Genomic DNA, 19,803 nt, shown 5'->3' with positions numbered 1-19,803 from the left:
GTCTGCTGACTTTTCGCGTCTCAAACTATACTGACTATACAAGGCCACTGGCTAACTGCAGGTAGTGCTCATAGATTACTGACTGAAGGATGGTGGTGGTGGGAGGATGTGAGGCAAGCAAAAGAAAATGCAGATACTTATGGATTGGACCTAGAAATGCCTAGCACTGATATTTGTGAAAGGAATATCGTACATGGCTCGGGCGGCTGGCCCTTATCAGTTTGTTGATCTTATTGGGTGCGATTGTACTTAAAAACCAATAAAATTGATTATTAAAAAGCAATTAGAGATATTTAGCATCTTAACACTGGCTAGACTGCTGTTCACTTCCCAGTGGTGTCACTAGAGGGGGATCAGAGCCATAATCTAAAGGCACAGTGTCTGGTCACTGTCAGTAGTTACTGCGGAGCGCTACCTTGGCCAGAGTACCTAGGAGTGCTTCAGATATTGTTGTACTGTTAATACCATCCCCCAAAAATACCACCTCCACTTAGGGCTCCAGTATGAAGATGCTTTAATCTGACTACATACCAGCTCCTAGATGTTGAGGCGGCACTGAACTGCATTAAGTAGCAAGTGTTTTGTATTCTGGTACAATATGTATTCAAGGACTCAGATTAGGAACTTTACAACAAAGGAATAGTCCAGATTCACATACGTTGTATTATTCTGCCAACTAGTGGTGCATTCTTAAAAAATATGTTAGTGAAAAAAACTGTTTAGGTTTACATGTAAGTAGACTTTGAGCCCCCTCTTTCAGCTATTTGTTTTCTGCGACCAGCCTTTTTAGGTCTCGCTGAGCCAACGCGCATGCGTTGCTCTGCGAGAGTTAAGTAAGGGCTTTCAAAAATGCTCCCAAAGTCTGCAGGCTGATCGGGCACAGTGCATGTGCGCCGGGCGCGCGCACCATTTGTCCGCCTGCAGCCTTTGGGAGGACTTTCGCGGCCGCTTTGATGTTCTCAGTGAGCCGCGCAGCCACTGAGAACACCAAAGCGGGCGCGAAAGTTTTCACCATTTGCCACCCTCTCCCTTTTCCCACTTCCTGCTTGTTCCCGTTGCTGCTACTTTCCACTGTTTGCTCTTTCCCTAATTCTCTACCTCTTCGTTTTTCTAGCGCTCTTCTCTCCTTTCCACTTTTCTTACTCATTCATCTTGCCTTGTCCTTTTCTCGCTAGTCTTCTTTCACTTTTCTCTCTCCTTTTAAGTTGCCTCTTACTCTCCTTTCTCTCACGTTTTCCCTTTTCATTTTCTTAGTCTGCTTTTTTTCTTCTCTCGCTCACACTCTTGTCTGAACCTGTCTTCTCAGCTTCTCTTCCCCACTTTGCTTATTACCCCCTTTATACTCCTCCCCACCCCCCGTTCCACGAGAATGCTTGGTACAGATTTTTCGGTAGCGGGTTGCAAAAACAGAAGTGCTTCTAGGCTCTTCTTTTCTTTTTCTCTCTTTCCCTTTTTTGCTCCTTGTTTTCTTGCTCCCTTTTTTTCTCTTTCGTTCTCATGTTCTCCTCCCCCTTCAATGGTTCCACCACCTTCCCCCGAGTTGTCTTTTGTTTCCGCCTCTGTTTTCTCTTCTCCCCCGTCATAATCACTCTCCTGGCTCCTCTCCCTGCCTCACAATCTGCCCACTCCTCCCCCTGATCTCTCTGCGTCTGGCTTTCCCTTTCCTCTTCCCCCCCCCTCCCTCGGGGGAGCTCAGTACGACCTGTTGCTTCCCTTTCCTGCCACAATGACTCTTCCACATGTTGTGGTTAATGAAGATGCGTTGTGAGCCCGGCCGATGACACTTCAAGAGGGCTTGCTCCCCTCCCCTCCCCTCCCCTCTCCTCTCCTGTCCCTCCTGGGGGGGGGGAGACCTACCTAGTGCCGGCTGACCGTCTTCACCAAAATGTGTGATATTCGGCAAATCGCTTGTTTTAAATGCCACATTTGTAATATAGTTTTCATAAGTATCAGCGTTAATCAGTACCTATTCTGCAAGGAAACATTTGCAGAGACTGTGCACATGGCGACATAAACAAGAAACACATTAGCTATTGGCTTTTCTAATGTGTTCATTGCTTATTTTGGAACATATTTCACATAATTGAACAAATGGAGATAGGAACATAAGACCTTAGCTTTACGAACATCAGTCTACCGAAGTGGTTGCAAATCCCCAGGATCTAAATGCTGGCTACTGGGAGTTTCCCTGGAAGGCCACTTATTTCTTCTTTCCATCTGGTTCACATCAAGGGATCATCTAGTTTTAAACAGGTGGTTCTAGTTACTTTAGGGAGGATGGATGTGGCTGGTTACACAACATTCCCCAGTTACACACTTTTAGCTAGATTCAGTTTTCATTGTGGTGGCATCATCTTTGTACTATCGGTCCGAGTGGCACATTGCATCTGGGCACAGAGGTCCCATGCTGCTTGCACGTTTTTGGATCGACCAGAATTATCTTGGGCGAGGTGCCACTGACTTGTTGCATTGAGAGCACAGGCCCACGTTCTTGACTAGTTGCAAGTCATGGGTCTTAAACTAATCCTTTCGACGGTGGTAGGGTGCACTAGTGCCTTCTTGTGACAGTTCACAGCTCAGTATTTGTGCTGGTTAAACAAAGTTTACTGTACTCTCATAGCCACACACAACCCCGCACACACACAACCCCGCACACACACAACCCCACACACACACAACCCCACACACACACCTCCACACACACACACAGCCCCACAGACACACACAACCCCCAAAAACACAACCCGCCCACACACATAACCCCCCACACACACAACCCCCCACACAACCCCCCACACACAACCCCCCCACACACCCACCCTCACACACACAACCCCAAACACAGACACAACTCCACACACACACACAACCCCCCACAATACAACCCCACACACACACAACCACACACACAACCCCACAACCACACACAACCCCAAACACAACAGACACAACCACACACACAACCCCACACACACAACCACACACACAACCATCTACCTATCTATCTATCTATCGACCTCACTCTATCTATCGCCCTTACTCTATCTATCTATCGCCCTCTATCTATCTATCTATCTATCTATCTATCTATCTATCTATCTATCTATCTATCTATCTATCTATCTATCGCCCTCTCTATCTATCTATTGCCCTCACTCTATCGCCCTCACTCTATCTATCTATCTATCTATCTATCTATCTATCTATCTATCTATATCTATCTATCTATCTATCTATCTATCTATCTATTGCCCTCTCTATCTATCTATTGCCCTCACTCTATCAGCCTCACTCTATCTATCTATCTATCTATCTATCTATCTATCTATCTATCTATCTATCTATCTATCTATCTATCTATCTGTCTATCTATCTATCTATCTACCACACACACAACCACACACAACCATCTATCTATCTATCTATCTATCTATCTATCTATCTATCTATCTATCGCCCTCAGTCTATCTATCTATCTATCGCCCTCACTCTATCTATCTATCGCCCTCAATCTATCTATCTATCTATCTATCTATCTATCTACCTATCTATCGCACTCTATCTATTTATCGCCCTCACTCTATCTATCTATCGCCCTCACTCTATCTATCGCCTCACTCTATCTATATATCGCCCTATCTATTATCTATCTATCGCCCTCACTCTATCTATCTATCGCCCTCACTCTATCTATCTCTCTCACTCTATCTATCTATCTCCCTCACTCTATCTATCGCCCTCACTCTATCTATCGCCCTCACTCTATCTATCTATCTATTGACCTCACTCTATCTATCTCCCTCACTCTATCGCCCTCACTCTATCTATCTAACTAACTATCTAGCTATCTATCTATCACCCTCACTCTATCTATCTATCTATCGCCCTCACTCTGTCTATCTATTGCCCTCTCTCTATCTATCTATCTATCTATCGCCCTCACTCTATCTATCTATCTATCTATCTATCGACCTCACTCTATCTATCTATCGCCCTCACTCTATCTATCTATCGCCATCTCTCTCTCTATCTATCTATCGCCCTCACTCTATCTGTCTGTCTATCTATCTATCGCCCTCACTCTATCCATCTATCTATCTATCTATCTATCTATCTATCTATCTATCTATCTATCTATCTATCGCCCTCACTCTATCTATCTATCGCCCTCAGTCTATCTATCTATCGCCCTCAATCTATCTATCTATCTATCTATCTATCTATCTATCTATCTATCTATCTATCTATCTACCTATCTATCGCACTCTATCTATTTATCGCCCTCACTCTATCTATTTATCGCCCTCACTCTATCGCCCTCACTCTATCTATCTATCGCCCTCACTCTATCTATCGCCTCACTCTATCTATATATCGCCCTATCTATTATCTATCTATCGCCCTCACTCTATCTATCTATCTATCGCCCTCACTCTATCTATCTCTTTCACTCTATCTATCTATCTCCCTCACTCTATCTATCGCCCTCACTCTATCTATCGCCCTCACTCTATCTAACTATCTATCTATCTATCTATCTATCTATCTATCTATCGCCCTCTATCGCTCTCACTCTATCGCCCTCACTCTATCTATCTGTCTACCTATCTATCACACTCACTCTATCTGTCTATCTATCGTACTCACTCTATCGCCATCTATCTATCTATCTATCTATCTATCTATCTATCTATCTATCGATCACCCTCACTCTATCTATCTATCGCCCTCACTCTATCTATCGCCCTCACTCTATCTATCTATCGCCCTCACTCTATCTATCGCCCTCACTCTATCTATCTATCTATCTATCTATCTATCTATCTATCTATCTATCTATCTATCTATCTATCGATCGCCCTCACTCTATCTGTCTATCTATCTATCGCCCTCACTCTATCTATTTATCTATCGCCCTCACTCTATTTATCTACCTATCACCCTCACTCTATATATCTATCGCCCTCCCTCTATCTATCGCCCTCCCTCTATCTATCGCCCTCACTCTATCTATCTATCGCACTCACTCTATCTATCGCATTACCACGGCATCACTCAGCACCACCACAGCATCGCTCGGGGGCACCACAACATCACTATGCGCTACCATAGCATCACTCGTCGCCACAACAACATCACTCAGCGCCACCACAACATCAATCTGTGCAACCATTCAACAACAAATGGTTCAAATATGTTCTCTCAATATTTCAAGCTTTATTACAAATGTCACAAAAAGATGTTAATATTTCACTTCTGTTCTTGGATTTTCGTCACAATAATATACACTGAAATAATCTTCACAAAAGTTATTCACAAAAGTTTAAGCTATTGCCGTTATAAATTACAATAACTTATTTAAGTATTAACTATTAAAAAAAATTAAAAGCCATTGTTATTTGTAATATCAATATATCTAAGTCATGTAAATACAACACATATTGCATTACAAATGCTATAGGTGTCACATTTGCGAAAGTTAAAACTACTGGCATTGTAAATTACAAAGCTATTCATTTTGCTATTTTCAAAACCAACACATAAATAAAAAATGTGTCATTTACAATACCAATAGCTCAAACTTTCCTAATGCGAGACCTATTGCATTGCAAATGCTTGTTATTCACTGGCTTGAGACTTTTAACAGTCACATCTTGACCGAGCCCAAGAGGAGTATTCATCTGTCACCTACTGCTATTGGTTATTTGGGCATATCCTTCCGCCTCCCTTCCAGTGCTCTCCTGGAACTGCATAAGGGACTGACTACTCCATAACTAAATCTGCTCGTGGCTCCCTACTGTGCACCTCGCTTCAATGTGCGGACACTGCTTGTGCTAATACATTTAACCCATTGGCTTTGTTGATATTGTTTAGTTTTCCCAGCGAGCAGTCTCAACCCAACTTTCTGCAAAAGGGGAATTAATCTTGCATACAAATAAACATTTATAAGGAGTTCATTGTAGTAGTTATAATAGTTTTTCATATACCGCTGGCTTCTGTTATTTCTAAGTGCTGTTACTAATACTCTGTTTATGGTACTCAATTTAATAATCTTTCCAAGGAGGGGAGGCTGCTTCTGGCTAGATGGGAATCAAACTGATGACTTACAGGCATCGCTTTTGTCAGTGGGGAGCATTCTGTTCACTCAGCCATCTTGCTGAAAGTTCAAGGATTGGAGCAGATTGTGAAAACTGCTGTCTATTCAACTCACTGACTTAAACAGGGCTTGAGTTGAGGCTAGACGCAAGTAGACACCGACTTCACCAATTTTCAGAGGGTAGATGGTGTCTAGCCTACACCAAAGCTGGCCTCTATCAGTGGAGTGCCACGTCCCTTTCCTGCTTCTCCCCAGTGCTTAATTTGAACCGGTGGTTTCCGGTGCTCGGCATTTAATTGTCAGCACCAGTGCTCGTGTCAGTCTGCCACAAGGTGACGCTGTCTGGCCAATTTAGAGATGACCACAACAACAGTTAAGCATTCAATATACATACAAAATTACAATTGCCTGCTTCCCAAGCCATTCTTATAGCTTTGGGTCCTGAAATAATCCAAACTGTCACACTTATAGGAGTGTGGTGATTAGAAGTTGTGTTGTTATCATCCTTTGCAGTGCTGGCAGGGGGCAATGTGTGGTGCAAGCTGCAGTGGACTCCTGATAAGCGCCCTGGCACTTAATTTTTTTAACAAATTAAGTACTGCTTCTCCCGATATGCTGAACTTGTCCTGGTGTAATTGTCTGATCCCGGGACACTTCTAGCAGGCCTGTACCTGTCTGCTTTTGTTCCAAGCAGCAACGTGCAGGCGGGGAAGGGCTTTATCAGTTTCCAGCTTCACCCGTAACAAAGCCGATGTCAAGGGGCCATTATGCCTCTTTTTAGGTCGAGCGACCTATCTCAATGCGCATGCGCATTGAGCGGGAGCTCGATATATAGGGACTTAAACAGAGCTTACCGAGATCAGGCGATTCCCAGGCGATTTCTTGCAGTGCCCGTGAAAGCTTGCTCAATACGCATGCGCATTCCCATAAAAAGCGCGTGCACAGACACCAGCCCCCCTCCCACAGTCATCCCCCAGCGTGCGCTGTGCCAACAAGCCTTTGAAGTGAAGCTTAGCTTCACTTCAAAGGTATCCGCTACCCCCGCCCCCTGCTTCACACGTTTCTCGCATTTCTCCTCCCTCCCTCGCCTCCCTCGCCCTTCAGCGTGCCCTGTTCACCCGGCTCCCTTTCTTCCTTCGTTCTTTCCTTTCCTTCTTTTGGCCCTTCAGCCTCCATCCTTTCTTTCCCTCTTCCTTGTTTGTTGTTGCAGTTTTTATACTGCTTGTTTTTCATTTTTAATACTCTGACCCTTGCTTGGCTTCACAGCACAAAGACCCCCCACCTTGTTGCTTTAAGGCAGACGCACCTGAAGGTCGGCTTTAACTATTATGGGAGGCTTGTTTTTTAAACAAATTTCTTGGGGGCTGTTTTTATAAAATTAACAAAGCATGTGAAACATCTTTTCACACAGACCTCACCTATTTTGACCTCTGAAGCTAACCAATTTTTCTCTCCATACTCCGTGTATTTACTGAAAATAATGGGCATTTGTTCGAAAAATCTAGAGCACCCACTCTTATCTCAGATTTTATTACCACATAACTCCGTTTTGCCTGCAAATTATGATAATATCAACTGAAAAATGCATTTCATCCACATATTGAGAAAGTCCAGTAAATTCCCTAAGAAATAGCCAAATGATTTTTTTTCCACTCATTGATTATTTATTATTATTCGTTTTTCACTTTGCTCGTTTTTTCATAAAGCCCGTGTGCAATCTTTGAACAGGTTTAAGACCCGCACGTTGATTAGTTTTGAGCCTCCACATGCTGGGCAGATACATTATTGTGTTCCTGACAGCATAGACTCACGCTCTCTGAAAAATATTTAAACCTGTTTTCATTAGAGAAAACAGTCTTTTATCAAGATACCGTCACTTTTCAACTATATCTTCAGTATGTAATGCTGCGTTATCATGCTCCGCCCCACAAGCTTCCCCCAGCGTGCGCTCTGGCTCAGCCGAGCCGCACTCCTCCCACACCTCTCACACACAAGTGAAGCTTCACTTCAAAGCTTCCACAGATGATGATAAGCACCCGCAGGCACGCATTCACACGGAAACAGTCGAAAACACACAAACACTTCTACAAGAGATGTCCCTTCAACCATTTTCTAACAAAGACTGACAGAGACACACAGACCTTCCCAGAATAAATGCACGTGAAAACGGACAGACACGCACCAGGACACACCACACAGACGCACACTGTAGGGGTGTAACAATGTCCTACCACTCACGCCTCCAGGGTCACCAGGTCACGTGCATGTTACCCACCTGTGTGCCACTGCTGTTATGTCAATAATGCCCAGCTCTGCTGATACAAGGCTTCTAGACAATATACACAACCACCCCATCCACCACCACCACCGCATCCACCACCACCACCACCATAACCACATCCACCGCATCCACCACCACCGCATCCACCACCACATCCACCATCACCACCACATCCACCATCACATCCACCACCACCACATCCACCATCACCTCCACATCCATCATGACATCCACCACCACCACATCCACCACATCCACCACCACCGCATCCACCACCACCGCATCCACCACCACCACCACACCCACCACCACTACATCCACCACCACATCCACTACAACCAACACCCTATCCACCACTACCACCACCACCGCATCCACCACATCCACCATCACCACCACATCCACCATTACATCCACCATCACATCCACCACCACCACCACATCCACCACCACATCCACCATCACCTCCACATCCACCATGACATCCACCGCCACATCCACCACCACATCCACCATCACCTCCACATCCACCATCACCTCCACATCCACCATGACATCCACCGCCACATCCACCACCACATCCACCACCATCACATCCACCACCGCCACATCCACCACCACCACCACACCCACCACCACTACATCCACCACCACATCCACTACAACCACCACCCCATCCACCACTACCACCACCACCGCATCCACCAACACCTCCGCATCCACCACATCCACCACCACCACATACACCGCATCCACCACCACATCCACCACCACATCCACCATCACCACCACATCCACCCTCACATCCACCATCACATCCACCACCACCACCACATCCACCACCACATCCACCATCACCTCCACATCCACCATGACATCCACCGCCACATCCACCACCACCACATCCACCACCACCACATCCACCACCGCCACATCCACCACCACCACCACATCCACCACCACTTCCACCACCACCGCATCCACCACCACCACATCCACCACCACTTCCTCCACCACCGCATCCACCACCACAACATCCACGCATCCACCACCACATCCACCACCACATCCACCACTGCATCCACATCCACCACTTCCACCGCATCCACCACTTCCACCGCATCCACCACCACCACATCCACCACTTCCACCGCATCCACCACCACCACATCCACCATACCCACCACCATCACTTCCACCACCACATCCACCACCACATCCACCACCACTTTCACCACATCCACAACCACCACATCCACCACATCCACCACCACCACATCCACCACATCCACCACCTCCACCACCACCTCCACCACCACCACATCCACCACCACATCCACCCCCACATCCACCACCATCACCACCACATCCACCATCACCACCACCACCACATCCACCACATCCACCACCACATCCACCACCACCATATCCCCCAGATCCACCACCACCACATCTATATGTGTGTGGCTCTGTGTGTGTGTAGGTGCAAATGCAATGTTCTTGGATTTTTGTCACAATAAAATACACTGAACATAATCTTCACAAAAGTTATTTACAAACGTTTAAGCTATTGCCATTATAAATTACAATAACTTTTATTTAAGTATTAATTATTTACTAAATTAAAAGCCATTGTTATTTGTAATATCAATACATCTAAGTCACGTAAATACAACACACATTGCATTACAAATGCTATAGGTGTCACATTTGCAAAAGTTAAAACTATTGACATTGTAACTGACAAAGCTATTAATTTTGCTACTTTCAAAACCAACACATAAATAAAAAAAGTGTCATTTACAATACCAATAGCTCAAACTTTCCTAATGCGAGACCTATTGCATTTCCAATGCTTGTTTGTTGGAGTATCCTGGCGGGGAGGTATTGGGAACCTCACACATAGATGCAATGGCAATGGCCCTGAACATCTCGTGATTCTGGGCAAATGACTTAATCTCCCTGTGCCTAACAAAAATGAATGTGTCCTCATGTAACGCAACTGGTGGTATGTAAAGCGCTCGGATACTCGATACCGGGTCATGTTTGCGCTACAAAAAACTCTGTTAAAAAAAATGGTGGGGATACAAAGATATTACTTCACAGGTACTTAAGAGAGAGACACTTTGACTTTGTTCAGTCCCTGTATGTAAGAGATATGGATGCACTGTAAGAATTTCAGACGTGTTGGTCACCCCAGTATTTACACAAATAACAATTTAAATACCACTATTTTGTTTTATTTCTTTTATAGCGCTTTAGCGTTACAGTAGTGCTAAAGCATTGTAAAAGAATTCAAACAAAATAGTGGTATTTAAATTGTTATCTGTGTACGTGTGATGGAAAGCACCCTGACACCCTGCATTGGGATGAGAATGCTACTACTCATCCCAGTACAGGGTGTCAGAGCGCTTCACATCACACGTACAGATTATACATCGACAATAAATCATATGTGTGTACATCAATGTAGAGGATGTGCTACATAAGACAGCGAGGATTACAAGATGTGGGAGCCACATGTCTTTCATACCTCATTGTGCTATAGTATGATTACAATTTTTGAACTACAGGTAACAAAAGGATATCTGTCTTAAAAGCAGTAACCCACTTAACCATTTATATAAAATAAAAATCTGTCATTTGCATGTTAACATTACGTGCTTTGCAGGAGACAAATTAACTCTCTATACTGCTTTGTTTTAAAACTGTGACTAGGCAAAACACAGATCTCTCCAGCAAATGCGTTATTCTCCAGAGGTATCTTACCATTATTATTATTCCCTGAGATTTAATTGGTACACAAAGATCCCGGCAGCAGGTGCCTTAACCCCATAAGATGTTGTAAAATACAGACACTGTAACCAATTAAGGAGAACAGATTTACTGCCACGTTTCTGCTTTTTGCCAATTTCTTTATGGCAGGGATTTTTAAAAAATGTGTACGTTGAGAAACAGATTTTGTACCAGAGTTGCGTCAATATTTAGGCATAACTACCAGTGCAAAATCTAATTTGTTAAATATTGTAATTCACTCAACTGTACTCATGATAGACCTAAACATATGTGAGGTCTTAAGATCTGATGTCACTGCCTGTGATGTATTTAGTTGTGATGCCACTTCCTGTGATGCAACATGTGATTGCTTTTTCCGTGATGTAATTCCTATGATGTCATGCGCAGTGATGTCACACCCATTTTGCCTAACTTGGGGAGTCCCCCACTTATTTTTTTAGGACTGAGCCCTGGGCTTAAAGCAAACCTGGGTTGGTCACTAAGGGCTGCAATTAGGGTTTGGGTGAGTGGAAAGAATGTCATTAACTGGAGGATCTCTTCTTCCTGCCAAATCTGTGGTTCCCCTACTACTGTATTTAGAATTGGCGGAACCACTTAGTTACCATGTGTAGAACCTCTGCTGCCACAAGGCCTCTGGATCACAATGACGGTCGGATGAGTGTCACTCTTTTCCCTGCTCGTGAGTGCCAGGTGAGGCATGGTAGGAAAGGGATAGGAAAATGTAAAATCACCACCCAAAGGCAGGGCATACTCTCACTGCACATTGAGGCCCTTTACTTTTCCTCAAAGAAAACAACCTTCTGCTTTGAGAGTTTGTTTTCACTAAAAAAAATAAAAGCTTGCTGAGCTAACGCTTTACACGTGGTATGTACTCAGCAAATCTTCAGGAGCATGGGTGGATGTTCACTCCCTGACAGCCAGTCTAAAGAAGGTCCTAAGTGCATGGGCCAGAAAAAAAGGCCCGCAAAGAGTAAATGACAGCACAGTGTCCCAGAAAAGAGCTAGTTGTACTGGAAAACGAGTGTGTGAAGTGAAAATATTGGCAGCAACTCGAGGACCAGAAATTACAACAAAGGACTGCAGAAACATCTTGTTTTTATCTCTTTCCTAGTAAATTCATTGGCTCCCTTGTTAGAGGTCTTCTTAAAATTCCAAGGAGGTCCAATGTGCATTCTGCTGTAGATGGCAGGGCATTTGTTGTGTTTTTGTGAAGGGCTGGGACCCAGCTCTGCTCTTATATTGCATGTTGCTTCTCTCCCATTTGCCAGAAGACTTTCTTAATTGTCTAAGCTTGTCAATGTTTTTCTCCACAGGCACCGCCACACCTCTCTGCAGAGCGCACTGTGAATCCCCGGCGGCAGCAGGCCTATATTGCTCCAACCATCGCACAGGCACCATATTCCTTCCCACACAGCAGCCCCAGCCATGGCGCTGTCCACCCTCACCTGACCACAGCGCACCTGCCCAGTCAACCCCACCTCTACACTTACACCGCGCCAGCCGCCCTGGGCTCCACTGGCACAGTAGCCCACCTGGTCGCCTCCCAAGGAGCAGCCAGACACGCCGCCTACCCGACCGGCATCGTGCATCAGGTGCCCGTCAGCATGGCCCACCGAGTCCTCCCTTCGCCAACCATCCACCCGAGCCAGTACCAGGCACAGTTTGCCCATCAGACCTACATCCGGGCATCTCCAACGTCAACCGTCTACGCGGGCTTCCCGCTGAGCCCTACCAAGGTCAACCAGTATCCTTTCCTCTAGCTGCTATATGGACAACCGTTTGGGGTACCATGGAAGGGAAAAGGGCAGAGGCGCTGCTTTTTTATACCCAAGAACAAACCTGTAAACAGGGCAAAGAAGGCCGGACAATCCCTGAAGGGCAAGTTTTTAGGGGAAAGAGAGCAAGAAGACAATGAAGACATGGTGGAGGTTTCATGAAAAGGAGTATAAACAAACATACACGATTATTCTGAAACGCCCAGCCCACATTTTGCTTCATGCTTGCCAGATTCTTTGCCTATGTTTGGCCCTACATAAATAACTCTACGGATAGAGCATTTAACCATCGTGTAAGGGTTTGGCAATCTGCTCAAGGACACAAAGGAAAAAAAAGACAATGGAAAATAGGGAATTGTATCTGCGATTGCAAGAACGTAGGAATTTATTCAGATTCTAAGTGGGCCGAAGCCCAGGTAGCGCTGTAACTATAACCCGTTACCTATCTAGTTTTTAAAGAAAAAGTGGACAGAGGCGGGGAGGGAGGGGCCAATATTGCATTTTTTCAATAAAAGTTCAGTCAAGGTTCTCGCCATTTTGGAGGGAAAAATGCACATACTTGTGAAATGCTGGATTCCAATTTCGTCTTATCGTAGTAGTGTGCTGCTTGTCCCCTTACAGCTGAAAAACCGTGGCACCATTTTGGGACATCTTGTCTTTGGGAGGGCTCCAGTGGCTACTGTGTTTTGGCTGGCGAGGAGGCATGACTTCAGGATTCAATGCTAACGCACTTTAGTGCTGTAGGGGAACGAACATGGGCTTCCTTCCAGCCGGGCTCCTCTCGAAGGCAGCAGCGCTGTTTCGGAGACACCCCCTCCCGACGTAGAAACCTGTGCTGCATCTAGTTTCGTACCAATAGAATTGTTTTTTATCCCCTCATTGTTGAATGCACAAAAGTTAAAAATAACACTAAACAAATGTGGTATAATGTAGGCATGTAAGTAACATTGTGGTTGTCTCTCCACGTGGGTTGGTTCTTCACGGGTGTACGCTTGTCTGTTCGTGTGTGTGTCTGTCGACCCTGTGTTTGGGTGTGCTGTTTCTGTTCGGCCCTCCAAACTCGAGAGCCCTGGCCTCACACCTCTCTCTTGTAGTGCCTTACCGAATCTAAGGACGTCGTCCACAGCCCCGATGTCTTATGGGTGATCTTCGAACACACGGACTGCGGCTGCGCAGAAGAGGGCAATGTCTCGGCCGGTGGTTGGTTGACTCCAGTGTTGCAAATGTTCCCCGGCTTTCAGCCATGTTGGGGGAAGGCTTTGGCCTGCCTGCAAGACACCAGGCAAAACGTTGGTCCTGATATCTGATGCGCTGATCTTTTTGGAACATTTTAAAATGTATTCCCTAAAGGTGCGTTTATGGGGTCTTGCTTAGGGTTCAGTGACACCTGAGAGGGAATGCCATTTGTCTATAAAGCAGGCAGGCGTGGTATGCTTAGAAGTCACGGGCAAAGTCTCAGTTTGAATCATTAAGCCTCAAATGAGACAATAGACGCCCACCCACCCACCACCTCAACCATTCCTTGTAGCCAAACTTGAACTGTGCTGTTCTCTCCATGGAGCCTTGCACCTCAGTCCCTACCTCTTTCTGTGGGTATACGTCACTCACTGGTCGCTCATATCACATGCTTCCCAAAGGACAATCCACTAAATGCTAAACCAAGAAGGTGATTGCATTCCCAGGGTCTTCTAAATGTGTCTAGTTCCAGCAGTCCATCATTTAGCGACAATAAGGAGCAGTTGTAGTAGAATGCGAATAACGTCCTTCAAAATGGCTAGGGAAGCAAAACAAACATTTAAACTTTGAGCCACGAGGATACAATCTATGCCAGATTTAGCAGGGTATCAGTATGAGAGTAATTGACAAAGTAGACCTAAATAGAAACAAATTGCATACAGTATTCTAAATATCTGGAATGGCACAACACCAACATTACACACACCTGACATAAGCCATACATAACACATTTTAAGAATCCATTCCTTATATCTGTAAGAGTAGGAGCTGTCACTTGGTTCACACTACAGGTAAAACCCTGTTAATCTACCTGCACCTCCTCACACCCAGACCTTCATTTATGGCATAAGGTGGCAAAGCGTATGATCGCATTATTTCAGATGAGATGGTTAGATTAATTTTAGCACACACGCACTGCTAGACAAGCAGAAAGCAAGCAGCTCCATGGGTTTTAAAGAGAGAAAGATTCATTACTTCTTTATTAACCCCAGTGCTATTTTAAATCCCTACAAAGGGAATGTGATTATGCTTATATAGGATGATGTCAACTGTGAGTCATACATGCTAATGAGCATGAATTCCTAGGTGAAGCACATGATTTCCGTTTCCATATTGATGGCCCTGATTTCTCTTACATTATTTCCATACTGATTCGTATTTTTCCTTCGCTGCTGCTTCTGTTTTCCGTTGTGATGGTGATTTTCATGCTAATAGACATGGTCACCAAGCCAGTGTTCATGATTTCCGTGTGGCTTCTCGTGATTGCCATGCTGAGGCCATGATTTAGCTGCTGATGCTCACAGTCTCACTACTGATGGCCACAGTGTCAATGCTTATGCTACCGGTGTCCACACTGATGATTTCAGTCCTGACAGCCTTGATATCAATAGTGTGGTCATGATCTGTGGTGATGGTGTTGGCCCTAGTCGTGCGCTTGATAATTATCCCAATTTTTGTTGCGTATGTCAAGGTCTTCTGCAGTTAGATGCCCTTCTGCTTTATTGCCATCCATCTGGTTCCATCTCTTTCACACTGATGCCAAATGCTGCACCCATCTAATCAACAGGTTAGCCGAATTGATCATTTCACGAATAGTGCGCGCCATGAGTGAGTGGTAGAAATGGGACAGAACGAGTAATGGACCTGAAATGTGGATGGTGCACTTCTTTTATCTGACATGAATTTCTCAGTGAGGGAACATTTGTCTGCATTATTTTCCCCCAGTTAAGATCGGGGCGGGGGGTCACTTGTACACACCAAAGTAGCTTTCAGAGTCCAAAAATACATGATCTGATTCCAGTCTCTGATTTGTCTTTACTTCACAGAAACTCATACTTTCATTCTTGTGAGGTTGATTTAAATGAGTAGCACTCACTTGTGTAGTAATAACATCTAAGGCCATATTATAGGAAGTGCCCTGAGGATGCAAATTGTGTTTACGCCCTCTTTTTTGCGTCCCGCTGGGGAAATTTGGTATTACAGAGGGGGTACAGATGTCTGTTCAGCTAAATATGTGCTGGTTCACGCTCAAGGGGGCATTCACTCATTTGCATGGGGCAGTGACCCATCGAAATGAGGGTCCTTTGCTTTTGCACGTGTGTCGTATTTCATACACAGGCGCAGAGACAAAGAGGCGGTCAGGAGGTGCACAGATTGTGCGCCCCATAGAGGTTGAGCACAGTAAGTGCTCCCCCCCCACCCCCTTGACAGCACCCCTTGGATGGATCCTTTGGTCATGCCTTATCAGGCGAGAGGTACCACTCACACCACCTGTCTACAGGGGAATTAGTATGACCACCAGGCTCCATATCATCATGGGCTTTGTTTTCAGTCCCAGAGCTTTGAACCCACAGATCTTTGGTATTACGTGTTTTAGTCTAATTAACTCTATGGATGCAAACTTAGTCTGTACTTCCAAAATGCATTGTGTGCCCAATTAAAGCCCAGGACTGGAAACAGAGTCCATGGTAACACGTACTGAGGTGGTCGCCCCAAGGGGGATCTGTGTCCATATTAAAATCAGGCCAGGTTGCCATCTGCAAAGTGAAAAGCAGACTAACGTTTTCCATCTCTAAATACATTATTGGTGTTAAAGGAAGCTCATCTTTGTTTGGTTCTAGTACCCCGTAACCTTTGACTCCGAGAGTGGTAGCTCGTTTTGGAATATTTTACGAGTGGCTTCAGTCACTGATGCAGGTTTGCACATCCACTGGGAGGAGAGCAAGTGCTGGGTTATGGACACTATCCTAGTCAGCATCTTGAGACACTTGTGTGTAGTGTGCGCATTAGGGATGGGAAGTTTTTAAAATTATTTTTTACAAGTGTGACAGGTTCACGAAAATATATAGGTCGAATTGTGTAGTGGTGGACAGGGGTGTAAGTAACCCCACGTCCGAATGGAATACTGATTCGTGTACATTATTTGCATCCGTTTTGTTTTTAGTAGGTCTGTGTCACGGAATCTCCGGCCTTCTCCCTGCTGGCAGATGTATAATGTTGCTCCTTGTACTGTGGTTATAAGGCTGTGGGACCAATGTACCTCTTCTCCCTGCAGCTCCAAGACAGCACAGATTCCAGCAAATCTTAAAATGGTTGAAAATTATGTAACTCATCTGGATAGATCAATATTTCTTGAACAATTGCGCCCTCTTGTGGCGGGTGGAGCGACATTCAGTAGCTCAAATCTAAACCTGAGTTGTTCGCAGTAGAAGTTGTTTATTAAGATTATACTTTTTTTCTTTCTGGCCATGGAGACGTTTTAAAAAATCTTGATTTTTATTATTTTATTTGTATTTTTTCGTAGAGGGGCTGCTTTAACTCTTTTTTACGGTATGTCATTGTTATCACATAACATGTAAAGCGCTCTAATAACTTCGGGTCTAGCTAGCGCTACATAAAACTCAAAATAATAATTATGATAAGTTCCGATGCAGCATGCATACTTTTTTGAGCTGCCGGAAGCGAGTTGAAGGCATCAAATTAAAGAGCAATCGTATGAAATTTGGTTAAACTTGCACAATTAAACTGACCAATACAGAATAATTGAGCTTTCTTCTTTCACATTAACGACCCCCATTTATATTTTTGTTGTATACTCCATGCCACGTACCCACAAACTCTTTCCGACCCCCAGTGTTTTTTTAAATAGTAGTAAGAGGTCACTGCCTTCAACTACCGTGTTCATTTCACCCAGCTAATTATATCAATTACATTCTGAAATAAAAGGGAATATCAAGATCGTGTGATCGAAAGGATTACATTTGTGAAATACAGAAAAATCAAAATGTCCAGCCTGTGACTGGTGTTAGTATGTAGGGGTTATCCAATCCTAGTCAACGAGGGGCAGAGCCATGCAAGATGTTTAGGATCACTACTTGTGATATGCTTACTGTGAATATTTCAGACAATTAGGGTGCCAGTTCTTAAAGCAGCCATGCCATGTGGCGTACGGAAAAGTACAGAGACAATAGAAGTACCAGAGAAGGATTTTTGCTAATGTGAAGTCCCACCTGGAAAATACAAATATCGCAATCAATCAATCAGGAAAATTGTGAGCGTGCTACTCACCCGAGAGGGTCTCAAGGCACTGGGGTGGAAGCGGGGGGAGGGAGAGAGAGGGGGGTCTGCAGTTCCGTTAGTTGAAGAGCCAGTTCTTGAGAGCCTTCCTGAAGGTGTTCAGATAGGGGGTGCGTCTGATGTCGATTGGGAGCTCGTTCCAGGTCTTGGCTGCGATGTAGGAGAAGGCTCTTCCCCCCGATCTGGCTCTGTGGATGCGAGGGGCTTCGGCGAGGGCGAGGTTGGCGGATCGGAGGTTTCTTTTGGGTACGTGGAAGGTGATTGTCTCGTTGAGGTATTGGGGTCTGTTGCTGTGGAGGCCTTTGTAGGCAGATATGTTTGTGTTGATTAGAGAGACTCACAGAGGGCTACTGCATTTGTACCTGGCTCTGGGGTAAATGACAAACTCAACCAAAGAGTATCATGAATTTGATATCAGGGAGTACTTTCAGTCGGATTGAGGTACACAGGGAAAAACACTCTGCTGTGGTACAGTACAGAATAACATGACATGGCTTATTGTAAGTTGTCGAGACTGGCTGTGCGCCATGTCTGGTACCACCATTAGAAGAAGCCATAGGGGTTGCTAGCTGTGTTGAGGTACTTCAGTGGAGCTGTGTTTTGTTTCAGTAGTGGAACTGTAAGGGCTGCAGAAGGTCTGGACCGAGTTGCGGCTCAGAGCTGTTTTTCAAGAAGTTGTTGGTCAGGACTGAGGTGCATTAGTTGAACAGAACGTACTGATTCCCATTCAGGAGAAGAAATTGACGTTTCAGGTCAAGGTTGAGGTAGGTTGAGATAGTGAGCTGTGGTGGACCCCTAGCGTTTGTTCAGCTTTGGGAGGTGGAGTGGTTACGCAAACACAGAGGTTTGCTACGTCGGCTGTAGGATTGGAATTGTACAGTGTGTTGAAGTTGAAGGATGAAATGCATGTGTAATGGTCCCATGGAATACTGCAAGTAGCGACTGAGGTGCACTGGCAAAGCTGTCAGGAATATAAGGCGGTGATACAGATGATGTGCCCAGCTCATGTGTAATGGCCACAGTGAAAACATGGAGGGACTGCTGCAAGTGAGGCAGGAGCTGAACGTGGACTGAACTGGAAGGGGGCACTACAAGTGACATTGTAGGCTCATCTTCAGGGCCGGGTTGTGTCAGTTGTGAAAGTGCAGGGGACGTGTGGTGTGCTTCTGTGAGGGTCTGTGAGAGGGTGCTGCAGGTGAAATGGCGATGTGATGGGTGTTTGCCAGGGCAGGCTGGAGATGCGTTGTTACATTACAGGGGTACTTCAGGTGAGGCTGAAGATGATTGTAAAAATTATAGAGGTACTTCAAGTTAGGCTTGAGATGCTGAAAATATATGGGTGCTTCCGGTGAGGCTGGCGATGCGTTCTTAAATAAGGGAGCTTCTGGTCAGGCTGGAGATGCGTTGTCAAATCATAAGGGTGCTTCAAGTGAGGCTGGGTATGCTCAAATTATAGGGGTGCTTCAGGTGAGGGTAGAGATGATTGTTAAATTGTAAAGCGCTCTGATACCTTCAGGTCTAGCTAGATCTATATAAAACTC

At 45.0% G+C, this 19,803-nt stretch overlaps 1 protein-coding gene across 2 annotated transcripts in view; it reads left to right on the top strand.

Annotated features, from left to right (window-relative positions):
- Positions 1–13,892, top strand: part of HIPK2 (homeodomain interacting protein kinase 2) — a 438,745-nt gene extending 424,853 nt beyond the window's left edge. For both annotated transcript variants that reach the window (XM_078673112.1, XM_078673119.1), the window contains exon 16: positions 12,488–13,892. In XM_078673112.1, coding sequence (XP_078529238.1) covers positions 12,488–12,934 — 447 coding nt within the window. In that variant the 3' untranslated portion in view covers positions 12,935–13,892. The remainder of the gene's footprint in view (positions 1–12,487) is intronic.
- Positions 13,893–19,803: the final 5,911 nt, after the last annotated feature.

This window comes from Lissotriton helveticus, chromosome 1_1 (genome assembly GCF_964261635.1).
Source record: "Lissotriton helveticus chromosome 1_1, aLisHel1.1, whole genome shotgun sequence".
NCBI lineage: Eukaryota > Metazoa > Chordata > Amphibia > Caudata > Salamandridae > Lissotriton > Lissotriton helveticus.
Note: the sequence above shows the minus strand (reverse complement) of the source record. Positions and strands in the feature narration are given on the sequence as shown.